General features: G+C 42.0%; 1 protein-coding gene across 7 annotated transcripts in view; it reads right to left on the bottom strand.

The window, feature by feature from the left end:
- The window catches only part of TMEM245 (transmembrane protein 245), a 167,117-nt gene that overhangs the window by 137,493 nt on the left and 11,618 nt on the right, over positions 1–18,006 (bottom strand). For all 7 annotated transcript variants that reach the window (XM_073587763.1, XM_073587762.1, XM_073587757.1 and 4 more), the window contains exon 2: positions 12,369–12,486. In XM_073587763.1, coding sequence (XP_073443864.1) covers positions 12,369–12,486 — 118 coding nt within the window. The remainder of the gene's footprint in view (positions 1–12,368; positions 12,487–18,006) is intronic.

The following is an 18,006-nucleotide window of genomic DNA, read 5'->3' as shown; positions in this document are numbered from 1 at the left end:
CATTGCTTGTTACTACTAGGTTTTGCAAAAAAGGCAATATTGCACGTTGCCCGTGTGGCTATGGAAAAAGTAGATGTAAATTAGATGTAAATATAAAGAGGTATTGACATGCAAAATAATCACTGCAGGGTTCAACATGCCTCAGTAGACAAAAGCCATTGTTTATTACTGCTGAGTATCTGCAAAGGAAACAGTATTGCACATTGCCCATGTGACAATTAGTGTCCTGAGTGTGCTAAAGGGTTAATGAGTAAATTGTGCCAGGGAGCTGCACAGAGTATAATAGACACAGAAAGAACACACAGTATGACAAACGTGCATAAATACTCTGTTGTAAAATATATGTAACAGCAAGCAGCAAGTGCTAATAAAAGATGTTAACAAAACCAGGGTATTTTGTTGATACTTTTTTTTGCAGAAAAATGTACGCTAAGCCACTCCACCACGTCACAGTATACCCTTCTCGGAGCAGTCCTATCTAATATATTTAAAACCTGAACATGTGAACCATACCTTCATGAGCAGGGTTCAGAAAGGTGCTGCCCGGTATGGGCTCGCTGGGCAAAATGGCTTTTTATGTGCATGTCCCAAAAGTTCTTGGGTGGTGTGAACAGGGTTTTACTAACCTGTTCATTTTCTGTGCATGTGTCATGTGTTCTGAATCTATTGATTTCTTGCTTATGCAAGCTTTGGGAGATCCCCGCCTCTCTCTTTTGGGACATGCACATAAAAAACCATTTTGCCCAGTGAGCCCACTCCGGGCAGCACTTTTCTGAACCCTGCTCATGAAGGTATTGTTCACATGTTCAGGTTTTAAATATATTAGATAGGACTGCTCCGAGAAGGGTATACCGTGACGTGGTGGAGTGGCTTAGCGTACATTTTTTTGCAAAAAAACGTATCAACAAAATACCCTGGTTTTGTTAACATCTTTTACTAGCACTTGCTGCTTACTGTTACATATATTTTACAACAGAGTATTTATGCACGTTTGTCATACTGTGTGTTCTTTCTGTGTCTTAGTTCTTGGGTGGTGTGAACAGGGTCTTACTGACCTGTTCATTTTCTGTGCATGTGTTCTGAATCTATTGATATCTTGCTTATGCAAGCTTTGGGAGATCCCCGCCTCTCTCTTTTGGGACATGCACATAAAAAGCCATTTTACCCAGCGAGCCCATACCGGGCAGCACCTTTCTGAACCCTGCTCATGAAGGTATTGTTCACATGTTCAGGTTTTAAATATATTAGATAGGACTGCTCCGAGAAGGGTACACCGTGACGTTGTGGAGTGGCTTAGTGTACATTTTTTTTGCAAAAAAACGTATCCACTGTTAGCGTGGGTGGTCAGGAGCGGGAGCTCCGAGAGTGGACCCTCTGGACCGTGGCACCGAGGGACCCCGGGCGAGCTGCCAGGTGGAACCGACCCCTATACAGGGACCGTTAGGAGCAGGCCCAGGGGTTCGAGTACCACGGTAGCCGGTACCGAGAGGGGCGGCTCAGGATGGACCGGAGTAAGACTGAGACTGGAGTAGGACGGCAGGAGCACTGAAGACAGGACTGGAGTAGGACGGCAGGAACACAAGGCAGGACTGGAGTAGGACGGCAGGAACAGTGAAGGCAGGACTGGAGTAGGACGGCAGGAACAGTGAAGGCAGGACTGGAGTAGGACGGCAGGAACAGTGAAGGCAGGACTGGAGTAGGACGACAGGAACACGGGTAGCAGGACTGAGAAGCTGCTGTGAGGAGCAGCCGAGACAGGAACTGCAGGAGCAGAGTGTGCACGATGGAGAGAGGCCAGAGTGTCAGGAAACACAACGATCAGGCGCCTCCCTCAGGGGGAAGCGGCCTGATATGGCCCCGTCTGGTCAGCCATTGGTCCAAATGTGCTTCCGGGTCAGGGCACAGCCGGAGCATAAGAAGCAGGAAGGAGGCGCGGCCGCGGCCTATGGCGCATGCGCATAGCATGCAGGGAAGGCATCGGTCGCGGGTCTGTCTCAGGTGACCGCCGCGGCCGTCGGGTGGAGAGAGGCTGCGGCGTGGGAGCGGAGGGCGACTGCGGCGTGGGAGCGGAGGCCGGGTGAGTATGGCGGAGCGGTGTAACATCCACAAAATACCCTGGTTTTATTAACAACTTTTATTAGCACTTGCTGCTTACTGTTACATATATTTTACAACAGAGTATTTATGCACGTTTGCCATACTGTGTGTTCTTTCTGTGTCACAGAGTATAATAGAAATAAAGTGCCTGGTATAAACCGGGGACTGGTCACGCCCCTGGAAGAAGCTACATAGCGAAACGGCGCTCGTCGGGCGGGGGGAGACTCCAGCAGCATTCCCTCAGCTGTTACCGGTGGATGCTGCTCCGAATCCGGCACATTCTTCTAACTCAGGTATTAACAACCAGTCCCCGATTTCTACCAGGCTCTTTATTTCTATTATACTCTGTACTCATTAACCCTTTAGCACACTCAGGACGCTAATAGTCACATGGGCAATGTGCAATACTGTTTCCTTTGCAGATACTCAGCAGTAACAAACAATGGCTTTTGTCTACTGAGGCATGTTGAACCCTGCAGTGATTATTTTGCATGTCAATACCTCTTTATATTTACATCTAATTTACATCTACTTTTTCCATAGCCACACGGGCAACCTGCAATATTGCCTTTTTAGCAAAACCTAGTAGTAACATGCAATGTGTTCATTGTCATCTACTATGGTGCACTGACTCTGGCAGGAATTATTATTATTACTTTTGCATGCAAGAACCATTTTTGTATTTATATTTAAATCTACAGGGTTATTATTGTGTGTGTATTGTGCCGCAGCCTATCCTCCTTTTTTTGGAGGCCTTTTGCCCTGTCTTTTTAAGTTCTCCTTTTAATAATATTTAAAAAAGAATCATTTTTTAACAATCAATATTTTCTCTTATTTTCATTTTTTCCACATGATATACCTTCTTGTGGAATATGTTGAGCTTAGAAAAAAAACAACCTAGACATGTTTGAGGTCTATGAACTCGTAATGACCTGGAGAATCATAATGACAGGTCAGTTTTGGCATTTAGGGGCAGCACAGTGGCTCAGTGGATAGCACTACAGCTTTGCAGCGCTGGAGTCCTGGGTTCGAATCCCACCAAGGGTATGTTCTCCCTGTATTTGCGTGGGTTTCCTCCGGGATCTCCGGTTTCCTCCCACACTCCAAAGACATACTGCTAGGGAATTTAGATTGTGAGCAACATCGGGGACAGCGATGATAATGTGTGCAAACGCTGCGGAATATGTTAGCGCTACATAAAAATAAAGATTATTATTTAGTGAACATGGGGGAAAAAAACCCCCATTGCACTTTTTTGCAATTTCACCACACTTGAAATTTTTTTTACCATTTCCAGCACAAAACCAATGGTGTCGTTCAAAAGTACAAGTCGTCCTGCAAAAAACAAGCCCTCACATGGCCATATTGACCAAAAATTAAAAAAGTTATGGCTCTGGGAAGAAAGGGAGCAAAAAGCAAAAATACCTCTGGAAGTTAAGGAGTTAAAGTGCTTTTGAACTCAGTTCTTTATAGGTTTAAGTCATGCACTACCATCAGGGAAGTATTTGCTTGGCTCCAAATTTATTCTGTAGCAGGATGACTAAAAACATACAGCCAATGTCATTAAGAACTATCTTCAATAATGTAGTATAATAGAGAACAAGGAGTCCTGTAAATAATATGGCATTTTGAGGGTTTTTGTTTTGTTCTAATTGTTTCTGTGTTTCTCACAGCTACCCGTTCCAAGCCCCATATGAACTATAAGGCACGGGAGCAGGCCTGGCTGTCTCACATCGATGACGTTTTTAATGATACTTCCGGAACAAACGTGGCAGGTGTTGGTAGAGATGTCAGAGAGGCAGGCAGGAAGCGCAAGTCTCTATTGAATAGACGCATCAAGGTTTGGTGGAATTGCGCCTTTCTGAATAAATATATTGAGAAGGGTTTGATCCCACGTGGTCTACGGGTCCAAGTGTTTCCCTCTTTTTTGGTCAAGGATGTAGATATAAGACAGAAATGGGAGGACCTGGCTAGTGGATGCTCCAAAGGCTTTATGGAGTTACTTATTCAGTTGAATAGGAGTACTATCACAGCCTTAGATATTGAAATTGAGGAACTGCAAAATACACTGAAAAAGGATATGTCAGCGGAAGAATCGGCAGCCCTCAATCGTGAATTGGATGCTGAATTTTTAAAATGGGAAAAGGAAATCTGTGAATTAAAGACAAAAAAATTCCAAAGAGATGTGAGTGACCACCAAACTAATTCTGTGTATCGATGGAATCGCAAATCAAAACAATCCAAGAATTTTTCTCAGACGAGATCCACGTCAATCACCTCTTTTGCTTCCAGTGAGGGATCTATTAGATCCAACTCAAAGTTTGTCGAGTCACGCTCTGGCACCAATCGTGACTCTCAAATTAATAAATCCAAGGGGACTGTTTTTAAAAAAAACTTGTAAGGCTAAAAATCAGATTCCACAGGTAATTAACCTCTCTACCTATACCTTAACTCCAATTCAGGTTGATGCACTGTCAAAAGGTTTAACCTTTTCTCCCACTAACCAATTCGATCCTTTTACAACCATAAAGGATTTGTATCTGTTTTCACGAAAGCTGGTTTGTAAAAAGCTATATGGCGGTGAAAAGCAGGATCCCCTTACCGATAGTCAAGTGGAGGATGAGGCTCTGTCAGCATTGGAGGAATTATTGCGGGAACAGGACATTGGTCTTTCAGTTATGTTCCCTTCGTCAGTTTTACCTCGATCAACTAAATTCTCGCCCTTGTCCTTATGTCCCGCCGTGGAAATATTTACCAGATTGGTTGTCGAGGATTTCCGGAAAATCACTACGAAATGGAGATCCGACAACATGACCGCCAAGCAGCGCTCTGCTTTAAATGAATTGCGGTCTTATTCAGATACAGTGATAAAATCAGCGGACAAGGGGGGAAATATAGTGATATGGCCTCTAAATATGTATGACTTGAATATACTAATAGATCACAGACTGAATATGAGTCAACAGTGTGATATGCAGCAGCAAAAAAGGCAAATGCAATTCTAGGATGTATTAACAGAAGCATACAGTCTAGATCACGTGAAGTCATTATTTCCCTCTACTCCTCTTTGGTCAGACCTCATCTGGAATATTGTGTCCAGTTTTGGGCACCACATTTTAAAAAAGACATCAACAAACTGGAGCAAGTTCAGAAAAGAGCGACCAGAATGGTGACCGGTCTGCAAACCCTGTCTTATGAGGAAAGGTTGCAGGATTTGGGAATGTTTAGTTTGCAAAAGAGAAGACTGAGAGGAGACTTAATAGCTGTCTACAAATATCTAAAGGGCTGTCACATTGTAGAAGGATCAACTTTATTCTCATTTGCACAAGGAAAGACTAGAAGCAAAGGGATGAAACTGAATGGGAGGAGACACAGATTAGATATTAGAAAAAACTTTTTGACAGAGTGATCAATGAGTGGAACAGGCTGCCACGAGAAGTGGTGAGTTCTCCTTCAATGGAAGTCTTCAAACAGAGGCTGGACAGACATCTGACTGGGATGATTTAGCGAATCCTGCTTTGAGTAGGGGGTTGGAACAGATGGCCCAGGAGGTCCCTTCCAACTCTACAATTCTATGATTCTATGAGAAGGAAGCCTTCAGACAGCTGAGGGACAGGAGGACATACCTTAGACTGGACCATAATCCTGTAAGGGCTTTTTCCAATGATTTGGAGGAAATCCTTTCTGCAGCATTGGATAAAGGGATTATCCCTAAGAAAATCTATGATCGGTTATTGACCAAATTCCCCAAAATAACCACCATATACTTCTTGTCCAAAATCCATAAGGATCCTTTGGATCCACCAGGACGTCCAATTGTGTCAGGCATTGGGGGCTTGTGCGAACCTCTTTTAAGAAAAAAAAAAAAATCCCAACTTGTAGGGTATAGAGCAATACTTCACAAAAATTTTTTTTTTTTAATAATCAAGATACCAGGGGCAGCTATGCTCACCCTGTTAGACCCTAACAGATCCCTTCCTGACTGCGGAGGTTGGCACCCTAGTTGACGATGTGGCGCCCCTGCTCAACGTCGGTAGCCCTAAAACACCCTATTAATCCCTGCTAAACAGAGAAGGATACACAGAAAAAAAACACAAACATACATATACACCCAAAAAAAACCCTAGTGGAGAAACTAAATGATGTCTCTTAGGAAGATGCAACAGTGCTGAGAACTTATCTCGTAGTATAAAAATAAGCACTCGACCCACAAAAATAGAGTAGACTCATCTCAAAGTAAAAAAAAAGCTTAAATAATGCAGCTTATATATCTTATCTCGGAGTAAAAAGAGCTTCTGCTGCAAACAGATGACAGACCAATAAGAATTTTTTACAAAAAAGCTCAAACGTCTACACATAGAACATATGATGAGACTGGATGAAACAATAGTCTCAAAAAAACAATCAGTATTACATAATCATTGCACTCAGAAATGGATCATATAGAATATTGCACAGTTATTACACTCAAAATATCAGAATAATCCACCAGGTGGATATCACAAAAATGGCTTGAAAATGCTGATTAATAGGTCCTGCTGGGTATAATAGTCCATACAGTGACAAACAAATGCAACATAAGCACCCCATACACTCCGGGGTATCACAATGTCTCAATGCAAAAAAACCATGCCTGTTGCAAAGCGGTCTGTCAGCAAACACAAGGTTAATACTTATCAGCCATTAATGGATAGGAAGCCCAGCCTGACGCGTTTCCCCCTCCATGATGCAGAGGGTTCATCAGAATCAGAGAAGATGGCGTCTCCTTCCGCCAGCCGAAGGATCAGTGCAATGTGCGGAGTGTTCACTATGCCTCGGACGCTCAGATTTACCGTGTCCAACTTGCGACGTCACTTCCGTTCACATGTAATAGAGGTGTGTTATTAGTGGAATGCAACTTGCGTCCCAGGCACCGGAGAAGCGTCACAAAAGGGGCGGGTCGCATGAAATAGACATCATGCATTCACAGGCTAGCGGCGTCACTCCCAGATGAATGTGGTGGAGATGTAACGTCAGTCACGCCGCAGCTAGCGCTCCACAGGGTATCACAGAGGAATGTGAGAAAAAACAAGATGGCAACAAATAACAATCCCTCCTAATGACCACACAAACTGTGACATAAAAGAGCAAATGAGCTAGAGCGCAATAACAAACAATATGTAGTACAATCTTAATTATGAATAGTTGACCAACCAAATTAACCCCTAAAGAGAGACATATCTATGTATCCAAATATAGAAATAACTCAATATCATAAATAAAGGACAAAATTATCACTGCTCACCAATGAGCCAAAATCAAGTATGCTGGATCTGTCAGGTACCACATTTTATAGATAACTCGTAAAATTTAATTGTTCATTAAGGCCCTGTGATTCGAGCCAAAAAATCCAACGTGTTTCTCGTTGTAGGATTTTCCTGTCCCAATCTCCCTGCCTCACTGCGGGTTGAATTCTCTCAATGTGAACTTGTGCGAACCAGTCTGTAAATTTATTGATCACTACCTCAAACCGTTGGTCGAAGCACTGCCCTCTTTTGCCCGTGACACAATGGACGTCCTGGCAAGGATTGATGGGATGTTCCTCGAATCTGATATGATACTAGTCACAGCTGACATAGAATCATTGTATACTTGTATCTGCCACCAGGACAGTATTGAAGCCTGCAGGTTTTTTCTGAGGGGCAGCAACTTGGATGGCCCTATTTGTGATTTGGTTTTGGAGTTACTTGAGTATATCTTAACTCATAATTTTTTTATTTTTAAAGACTTATTTTATTTACAGCAATGCGGCATTGCCAAGGGCGCAGCCTGTGCGCCCTCTTTCGCTGGCCTTTTCCTGGGTTTCTGGGAGAGGGCGTGCGGCTGTGGACCGTGTGCAGTGCTGGCTACGTTATATAGATGATCTTTTCATCGTCTGGCAGGGGTCGCAACATCAACTTTAATGTTTCATGGAGGAACTTTATTCTAACAGATTCAACATCAAATTGACGTATAGTCACAGTCAAACAGAGGTGAACTTCCTGGACATCAAAATTATAGTTGATCAACAACTATATGTCCAAATGGATGTCTACAGGAAGCCCACCGCCGTCAATTCTCTCCTCCATGCGCACTCCTGCCATCCATATGCAACGATTAGGGCCATCCCAGTTGGACTATTTCTGCGCATGTGGCGCATCTGTTCTTCTGATCAGAAATTCCAGCAGCAGGCACGAGGGGTTACAGCCACCGTAGTATTAAAAGGGGCTATAATCGCGCCAAAAAATTTGAACGTTCTGCTCTTTTGCATCCTCCACCAAAGAGGGAGTCACGGGACACGGTGAGATTTATTTCCACTTTTAATGGGGAGTGGGACACAATGAGAGAATGCCTTGATAGACACTGGGACATTTTGCAAACTGAGCCCAGTTTAAAGAGGTTTCTCCCGAGGCGTCCTATCATGACGTACCGCAGAAGTCCCAACTTGGGAGACCTGTTAGTGCATTCCCATTATATCCCTTATAGGAAAAACGCTTTTGATTCCCGTGGCCCTCCACAGGGATGTTTTCCCTGTGGTCATTGTGTGGCCTGTAAAAACGTCCTGCTGACGTCTACTTTTCAATCAGCTGACGGAGTACGCACCTTTTCCATCCGCCAGCACATTACATGCAGCACCACCCAGGTGGCTTATTATGCCACCTGTGGGTGCTCTAAAATATATATTGGCTTGACGTCCCGTCAGTTTAAGGTGGCAGATGTCTCGGATGTATCTCAATTGAAAACCATACCCCGACATTATAAGATCTATCATGACTGTAATCCCAAATCCTTCATGGTGAGGGGCATCCAGCACATTAAAAGTGGGATCACGGGCGGTGATATAAAACGCCCACTGGCCCAGAGCGAATGTAGGTGGATCACCATCCTTGGCACTATGACCCCCCATGGACTCAACGAGTCCCTGGGCTTTGTGTCATTTTTGTGAGATTTTTTTTAGGGTTTCTCTGCCTCTCTGCGTCCCTGCCCCCCCCCCCCCTTTTTGTATATTTTTTGTATACTTTGGTTTTAATATTGTCTGTATGTTTTTAGTTTATTTTCTTGGTGCCCATAGTTATCTACCCGTTTTTCCTGCCACGTCTCGTGTCACTTATTATTTTCTACCTGCATCTGGTGACTCTTGGACTCCTTCTTATATATAAATGGGAATATCTGGTGACTTTCGGAGTTTTTCCTCTTTTGAAGCGGGAATATCATGAGACAGAATTTTGGAAAAAAAGAGAAAGAAGATCTTTATTATTTGTTCTCTGTCCATTACTTTGACGTCTATATGGACTTGGATATGCACATCTATATGTTCTGAAATGCATATATATTTATCCTTTTTTGCTCTGATGTCTTTGGTCTGAGGGATGCGTGCGTGCGTTTGTATATGTGTACACACAATTGTGTGTGCATGTGTATACACGTACATAACACAGATTACCTGAGAGCTATTATGTATTTATTTTTTATTATGATTTTTTCCATTTATAATCTGTATGCACACTTTTTAGGAATTGTCCTATTGTTATCTGGTTTTTATGAACATCAGTCTCTGGACCCGCTATATATGATATATAACTGAAAAAGATAGATGGTGGCTTATATTGTAAATGAAGTATCGTTGTTTGATTAGGGTGCATATTTGTTGCCTTTATTTCAGCTGAACGCCGTGGAATGGAACTCCTCCTCCCTCCCCTGCTGCCTTTTCGGGTGTGCTCCGTTGCTGGGTGACGGCTAGGCGCCAGCCGTCCCTTCTTCGGTGTCACTTCCTGTTGGGGCAGTGAGGGCGGAAGTACCGGCTTTCCTCCACAGCGCAGGTGCGACTTATACCCATCATGATTGGACAACTGATCTCATGTGACCGACGAGACCGGGTATATAACAGGGCATGTGTCATTTCTTAAGCTACGCCTCCCGAAGAAGTGGGTGTACCGCGAAATGTGCGTTGGGGTCTCCCTGGATAGCGGTGTTTTCAGTGGGTGACATGATGGGTATGTCCTAACTTTATTTATGATCATTACACCGGGCTATGTGCAATAGGTGATTAGACACTGTTTCTCTCTATAACTCCGCTTTGCCTATTTAGGAGTTTTATATCTCCATATGATTATATTAATTGGAGTTTAGAAAGTTTTTGTTATTATACTATACATCATTTTTGCCAGCCTTAAATGAGGGACTTTTATGGAACTTACCCTTATGTACCATTGACTACACTGCTCAGGTTTCTTTTTTGTATCCGGTGATAAAAGACATTGTTCTCTTTCATCTGATTTTATTAGTGCTTTCACTTGTCCTGCTCCCTGTATTTTCTTGCTGGAAAAATAAAGCTGTCATTTTCCATGTAGCTCTGGACTCAGTTTCTCCCCTTTTTTCTCAGTCTTTGTGAGTCGTTCCTACCTCTTTTATTTTGTTTGGGGCATTTTTGTGCACTTGCACAGTATGAATTAAAATGCATTTTGACGGTTTTTGCTTTGTTCCAAATTTATTCTGTAGCAGGACGACTAAAAACATACAGCCAATGTCATTAAGAACTATCTTCAATAATGTAGTGTAATAGAGAACAAGGAGTCCTGTAAGTGAGAATATGGCTCGCACAGAACTCTTATCGCAACATAATCGAGTCTGTATAAGGTTACATGACAATACAAAAAGGATTCATCCATATGAGATTAGCTCTCCAAGATTTTTAGAACAACTTCCTACCAAGTTCCTTCTAAAACTGTGGGCATTCAGTTTTCATTTGGTTCACTGATAAAAATAAACTATTAACACATCTAGTTTTTAAAATATTCTTACTTTGTAGCATTTTTTCCCAGTCCTGTACCTCAAATATTGCCACTTTTTTTTGTCAATTTTGTGAGGGAAATAAAATTTGTCTCACAGAAGAGGCCTTATATAGCTATAATGGAGGAAAATAATGACGACTGGCATTATAAGACCATGAAAAAGTGAAAACGAAAATCGAACATACTGAAAGTAAATAAAAATTTTATTCTCAAGGGGTTAAAGTTTAAAGAGAATACCACAGTACGTTTTCACAATTTTTAAGGCAGGATTTACATCACGCTACTGGGAAGAAGGGACATTAGACTGATCCAGAGGCACACACTAAGGAGCTTTATTTAATGAATATACATCAAAACAGGGCAGAAATATGATTCAAACATGGCCCTAAAATAAAAAACCTTGTCCAGGAAACACGGGATACGGGAAAAATAACAAACTCCGCCATAATCGCCTACCAGGACGCACCTAAATTACTCCGAGGTCTATGCAGACACAGGAAGTGATTACGGGAAGTCATCCTTCTACCACCAAGCTTCGGCCTGTGATTGGCTGCAGCGAACTGCTGACACTGTGCAGTGATGTGCTGCTCAAGTTATTTGACTGCTGCAGGCAATCACAGTCCATAGTGAGCAGGTAGAAGGTACAATGGTGAGAACACAGATTCCTGTCTCTGCGCAGACTATAAAGTGGCCTGCATTGGATCCCGGTGGGTGTCAGTAGAGCAGTATGGCCGAGTTTGTTATTTTTTACATATCCCGTCCTCTAGGGAAAATGTTAATATTCCCGGGTATCCCTTTTAACTACTAAGGCAGCCAGATCCCTAGAACATGTAAACAATCTTAGGAATCACATGGTAGCAATATAATACGGATTAACTGTAAATACCCAGCCTTAAGCCTCAATCACATAGCCAGGTGATATATTATTGGAAAAGCAGCTTAGTTTGCTGTTTTGTTGTCCTTATTAGTGATGAGCGAGTATACTCGTTACTCCAGATTTCCCGAGCATGCTCAGATGATCTCCGAGTATTTGGATGTGCTCGGAGATTTAGTTTCTGTCGCCGCAGCTGCATGATTTGCTCCTGCTAGACAGCCTGAATACATGTGGGCATTGCCAGTTTGTTAGGAAATCCCCACATGTGTTCAGGCTGTCTAGCAGCCGCAAATCATGCAGCTACGGCGACAGAAACTAAATCTCCGAGCACGCCAAAATACTCAGATATCACCCAAGCATTCTTGGGAAATCTCGAGTAACGAGTATACTCGCTCATCACTAGCCCTAATGTATGTTTGTTCTGTTTGATAGTTTCTATTGTTGGTCTGAGCAGTGATATTAGTAGCAGTAACTGATATTACACATTTTTACATTTTCACCAAATAGTTCAGTAACATGCTGATTTTTTTATCTTCACAGAAAAGGTCATAGCAGCAGCACATTAATAAAAATCATGAAATATTTACCCAAGTGGAAGAGCAGTATGAGCCATACAGGAATAGAAAAGGCAGTAAGGTAGCGCTGAGTATCTGCATTCCACTTAAATGAGACTGCCAGAGCGTACCCAATAACCAGCGTCCAAATCTAAAAAGAAATCACCTATCAGTACACATAGATCACAAGAACAATGGTAGCATTAAAAGTGTGGACATTCCTGGGCTTAAAGGGAATCTGTCACCCATTTTTAGAGATATCATGTAAAGATATCACCCAATTGTGCGTCCCATAAGGATTCTATTAGGACCTTTGATGCATAAATACTTTTATCTTGGTGGAGATGTATGGAAATCGCCGCGGTCCGGTCCAATGGGCAGGGCTTATTCGCCTTCTCCCCCCTCTCCTCGGCTTGCTGAACGTAATCTTCATCTGTGAATATCACAGATGCCGTAGTTTTCCGCGCTTGCGCAGTATGCTTTGCCCAACTGTGGGCAAAGCATAAAATCAGTACTGCGCATGCGCCGGTATTTTTCAGCGCGGTCTATGCCCCGGAAGTGAGTCCTGCATGTGAAGACTTTTCAATGCGCAAGCGCGGAAAACTATGGCATCTGTGATATTCACAGACGAAGATTACGTTCAGCAAGCCGGGGGGAGGGGGGGGGGGGGTGAATCTTTGAATGATTAGCTCACTAATCTAGTCATACCACGTACAAACATTATTAAATAACATTTCCCTCATGTCTGCTTTACATCAGCACCATTTGTAAAATGTTGTTTTATTTTGTTCGCATTTTAGAAGGTTTAAAATTGTAACAGTCATTTTTCATTTTATGCAAGGAAATTTACAAAAGTTATTTTTTTTAGGGACCTATTAAGTTTTGAAGTGACTTTGGGAGTACTATATTTTGGAAACCCCCAACAGTGATACTATTTTCAAAACAGCGTCCTCAATAGATTCAAAATTGCTTTTAGGTAGTTTATTAACCATTCAGGTGTTTTTCAGGAGTTATGCCACTCTGAATTAACTGGAATGCAGAAATGTATTTTTACCATCAAAATATTGATAACTTCTGAACAGGCTGCTGTAGCTGGCAGATTTTAATCACCCACTGGGACAAATGACCTATTAATATGGGCATACACGTTAGACTATTCCTCCCTATGTGCCTCATATGAATGGTCTAGTTGTGGAGAAATGTTATATATTCTGTCTTTACGTTAATGATTTCTTCCAGGCTCCTGGGCGTGCGGTGCTGTAAGAAATCCCTTCTCTTGTATTTGCCGTTACATGGTGTCGGGCGCCTGCGATGTGACAACAGTTCTCAGGCATGCGCAGTGCGCGCTGCCCGGGAACTGCCATCAAGCTATCGCGCCTGCGTGCTTCTGCGTCCCAAGATTCCCAGCCCCTCATTGTGAATACTGCAATAACAAGCATCTTTTAGTGTGTGACAGCTGCCAAACAAAAAAAAAAAAACAGCTATAAATAGTAAATCAAACCCCCCTTTATCACCCCCTTAGTTAGGGAAAAACAAAATAGAAAAAAATGTATTTATTTACATTTTCCCGTGTTAGGGCTAAATTTAGGGTTAGGGTTGGAGCTAAAGTTAGTGTTAGGGTTACGGTTGGGATTAGGGTTGTGTTGGGGTTAGGGTTGGAGTTAGAATTGGGAGGTTTCCACTGCTTAGGCACATCAGGGGCTCTCCAAACGCAACATGGCATATGATCTCAATTCCAACCAATTTTGCATTGAAAAGTCATACGGCGCTCCTTCCCTTCCGAGCTCTGCTATGCGCCCAAACAGTGGTTTACCCTCACATATTTGGTACCAGCATACTCAGGAGAAATTGCACAACATCTTTTAGGGTCCAATTTTTCCTGTTACCCTTGGGAAATTAAAAAACTGGGGGCGAAAATATCATTTTTTGTGGAAAAAATGATTTTTTATTTTTACGGTTCTACATTATAAACTTCTGTGAAACACTTGGGGGTTCAAAGTGCTCATCACACATCTAGATAAGTTCCTTAGGAGGTCTACTTTCCAAAGTGGTGCCACTTGTGGGGGGTTTCCACTGTTTAGGCACATCAGGGGCTCTGCAAACGCGACATGGCGTCCGATCTCAATTCCAGCCAATTTTGCTTTGAAAAGTCAAACGGTGCTCCTCCCCTTCGGAGCTCTGCCATGCACCCAAACAGTGGTTTATCTGCATATATGGGGTATCAGTGTAAAATAAAACAAATTGGATCTGAAGTAATTCTTTTGTGGAAAAAAAAGTTAAATGTATTTTTTTTAACATTCCAAAAATTCCTGTGAAGCACCTGAAGGGTTAATAAACTTTTTGAATGCAGTTTTGAGCACCTTGAGGGGTGCAGTTTTTATAATGATGTCACTTTGGGGTATTTTCTATCATATAGACCCCTCATAGTGACTTAAAATGGGATGTGGTCCCTAAAAAAAAAAAAATGGTGTTGTAAAAATGAGAAATCGCTGTTCAACTTTTATTCATTATAACTTCCTAACAAAAAAAAAATTTGGTTCCAAAGTTGTGCTGATGTAAACATGTGGGAAATGTTACTTAAGTATTTTGTGTGACATATCTGTGTGATTTAAGGACATGAAAATTTAAAGTTGGAAAATTGCGAAATTTTCGCCAATTTTCTGTTTATTTCACTAATAAACGCAAGTCATATCAAAGAAATGTTACCACCATCATGAAGTACAATATTTCACGAGAATACAATGTCAGAATCACCAGAATCTATGGAAGCATTCCAGAGTTATTACTTCATAAAGGGACAGTGGTCAGAATTGTAAAAATTGGCCTGGTCATTAACATGTAAACCACTCTTGGGGTAAAGGGCTTAAGGTTGTTATTTGGCCTTGAACTGTCACGGCAAACATCAGGGACCACACAATAAATATCTCAGTGTGCCGATGGGGTTAAAGAGGGAGCCCACACACTGTTAACCATCTAGATGCTGTAGTCACTATTGACAGCATTTAAGGGGTTAAATGACTGTCATAAGTACCAAATCAGTAAAAAGCTGTATTGGGTCACTAAGGGGTTAAAGTGAACCTTTCAGCAGGACTGTGACCTAGCCTACAGACTGTGGCAGGCTGGTGCAGTTATGATAGCTTGGTTGAGGAAATCCGCCTTGTGGTTGCTGTTTAATCTTTACTTGAAGTTTTCAGTTAATGATATGCCCGTGCTCCGGGGAGGGGTTGGGGGCTTCATGTGGTGCTCTGCTTACATCCTTCACTGACCTGCCCCCTATTTTACATACTGCATAAAAGATTGTTTGAAAAAACTTAACATTCATCATGCAGGCAGTGGCACCTGAGCTGTAGCATGATATGAAGGATACTATACATGTATTAATTTGATTTAGTCATATAGCTTTGTTGGGAAAAAAAATAAAAAAATTTAAGTCAAAAGGTCACTGGCGGCCACGCCTGCGCAGTAGCATCTATAGGAACGTGATCGCGAAGTGGCATCTATCGCGTCCCGATAGATGCTACTGCGCAGGCGCCATTTTGCTATAGAAAGAAAATTGGCTCCATCAAAACAGCACCAGCAGTAGCATCTATCTTGATTCAGACTTTACGTATGTAGCAAATGAATACATGTATATTATCTATCAGGCTACCACGCAGCTGGCTGCCTGATGAATGTTATTTTTTTTTAAACAATATTTATGCAGTATGTAAAATAGGGGGCAGGTCACTGAGGGATCAGTAACTTGTAATAAGCCTATAAGGATGAATATGTATGCAGAACACCACAGAAAGACCCCCCAATCACAAGACTGATTTCATCATCCCAGGTACCAGTTTAATCAGCTTACTGAGCACAATCCTACAGTTAAGTTTTCCAGGCTTTTCTATGTTTCTGCAGTCACTGTCAGGATTGACCATTATGAAATCACAAGGTTAGCAGTGTGCACTTCACTCACGGTCATGACTGCTTGAATGGCGACTGTCAGTATCTGCCTACTGACAGTCACATGCCGACTAGAATATTATCCACTTTTCTCAATGATCCTGCTAATCAAGGAATAGTAATTGGAGAATTGCAGCGGTTCCTATACATTAGACACCACTGATCATAAAGTAGTGGAATACCCCAGTAGTGCACCCTCACCTAAAGTGGTTGTCCTCTTTCCGCAAACTACCACACACAGGCTGTTATTAAAAAAAAAAAAAAAAAGACAGGCCTCTGCTTGTGTAGAGACACGAGCCACAAAGCTCAGCAATTGTCTGTAACATCACCATTGCAATCATACAAAAGACACCAAGACAGTGCTGGAGACAATATTATCTTTATTCACATCCAACTGAACCTGCGGGAAAATGTTTGCTGAATGGGATTGTCTTGGGGCAAATTAAAAAATGTAACAAAGTTCCTAAATAGCAAATCTAACTTTTTCTCTAGGAAGGTAATGGCTGCCAAGTTACACCGACACCCTGTCCTTGAAAGATAAGGAGCAAGTGCAGTATTCAGCTCCTCTGCAGTGGCCTCGACTGTTTAGACCAAAATCATCTCCAGGTCACAGCAGTGCTGCCGAATACTGCAGATGCTCAAAGGCTCCTGTCCTAGCAGTCTACGACAAGTGTCTGTCAGTGAAACAAGATGGTGGAAATTGCAATGTGCTATAGAGAATATGTCCCGAAAAACATTAATTAGCAAATGACAGTGGATTCAGGATTTTTTTTCCTATTCCAGAAGCACCCATTTAAGATGGGACATCATCTATGATAGTAAAACCTTCTGTCTAGTGAGAAAAAAAAACCCACTAGGACCTAGTCTGCCTTGTTTCTTACAACTACTGTCACACATAAGTCACCCAATTCCAAATTGTTATTTCATTAAGTAATTTGTTAGATTTCATGTACATCAAAAGGGACAGACAACGCTCTGCCTTGTAGCGAGTGTTCCATAGAAAATACTGGGATAACAAATGAGAGGCCAGTTGAATTGACTTTATTACTGCAACTCCAAGTAAAGTGTTCAGTGCCAAGCATTATAGGACCATGGCACTTTGCCAGCCACATGCAAGGAAAATCCAACTTTAATTTGTTAAAAAAGATCAGATTAGTAATTGTAACATTTACTTGTTTATGCTTTTACAAAGTCAAATATTTGGTAATTGATTCTAGGACAATTTTACTTCATCAGGGTAAGTGCACACGTAATTTTTAGGTTGTGTGGATTTTGTTGAAAAATCCGCAGGTAAATCCAGCACCTCATAATGATAAGGTGTGACACCACACAAAGAATTGACATGCTGCGGATTGTAACCCGTGGAAAAATCCGCACCATGTGCACTGCGTTTTTTTTCCACAGGAAATAATGGTACTGTACAACGCAGCAGAATCTACTGCAGACCCACAGAGCCAAAACCGCTGCGGATCCACAGCGTATGCACATACCCTAAGGGTTTGAAGTTTTTTGTTTAATGGGGTTGTCCACTACTTGGACAACCCCTTCTTAACCCTTAGTGACCAGGCCAATTTTTTTTTTTTTTTTTTCTAAATCTGACTAGTGTCATTTTATGTGGTAACTCTGGAATGCTTCAACATATCCCATTGATTTTGAAATCGGTTTTTCGTGACATATTGTACTTAATGATCAACTTGGCATTATGTCGATATTTTCTGAATTTATAAAA

Source organism: Dendrobates tinctorius, unplaced genomic scaffold (assembly GCF_039654945.1).
Source record: "Dendrobates tinctorius isolate UK_male_01 unplaced genomic scaffold, ASM3965494v1 ptg000102l, whole genome shotgun sequence".
Lineage (NCBI taxonomy): Eukaryota > Metazoa > Chordata > Amphibia > Anura > Dendrobatidae > Dendrobates > Dendrobates tinctorius.
Note: the sequence above shows the minus strand (reverse complement) of the source record. Positions and strands in the feature narration are given on the sequence as shown.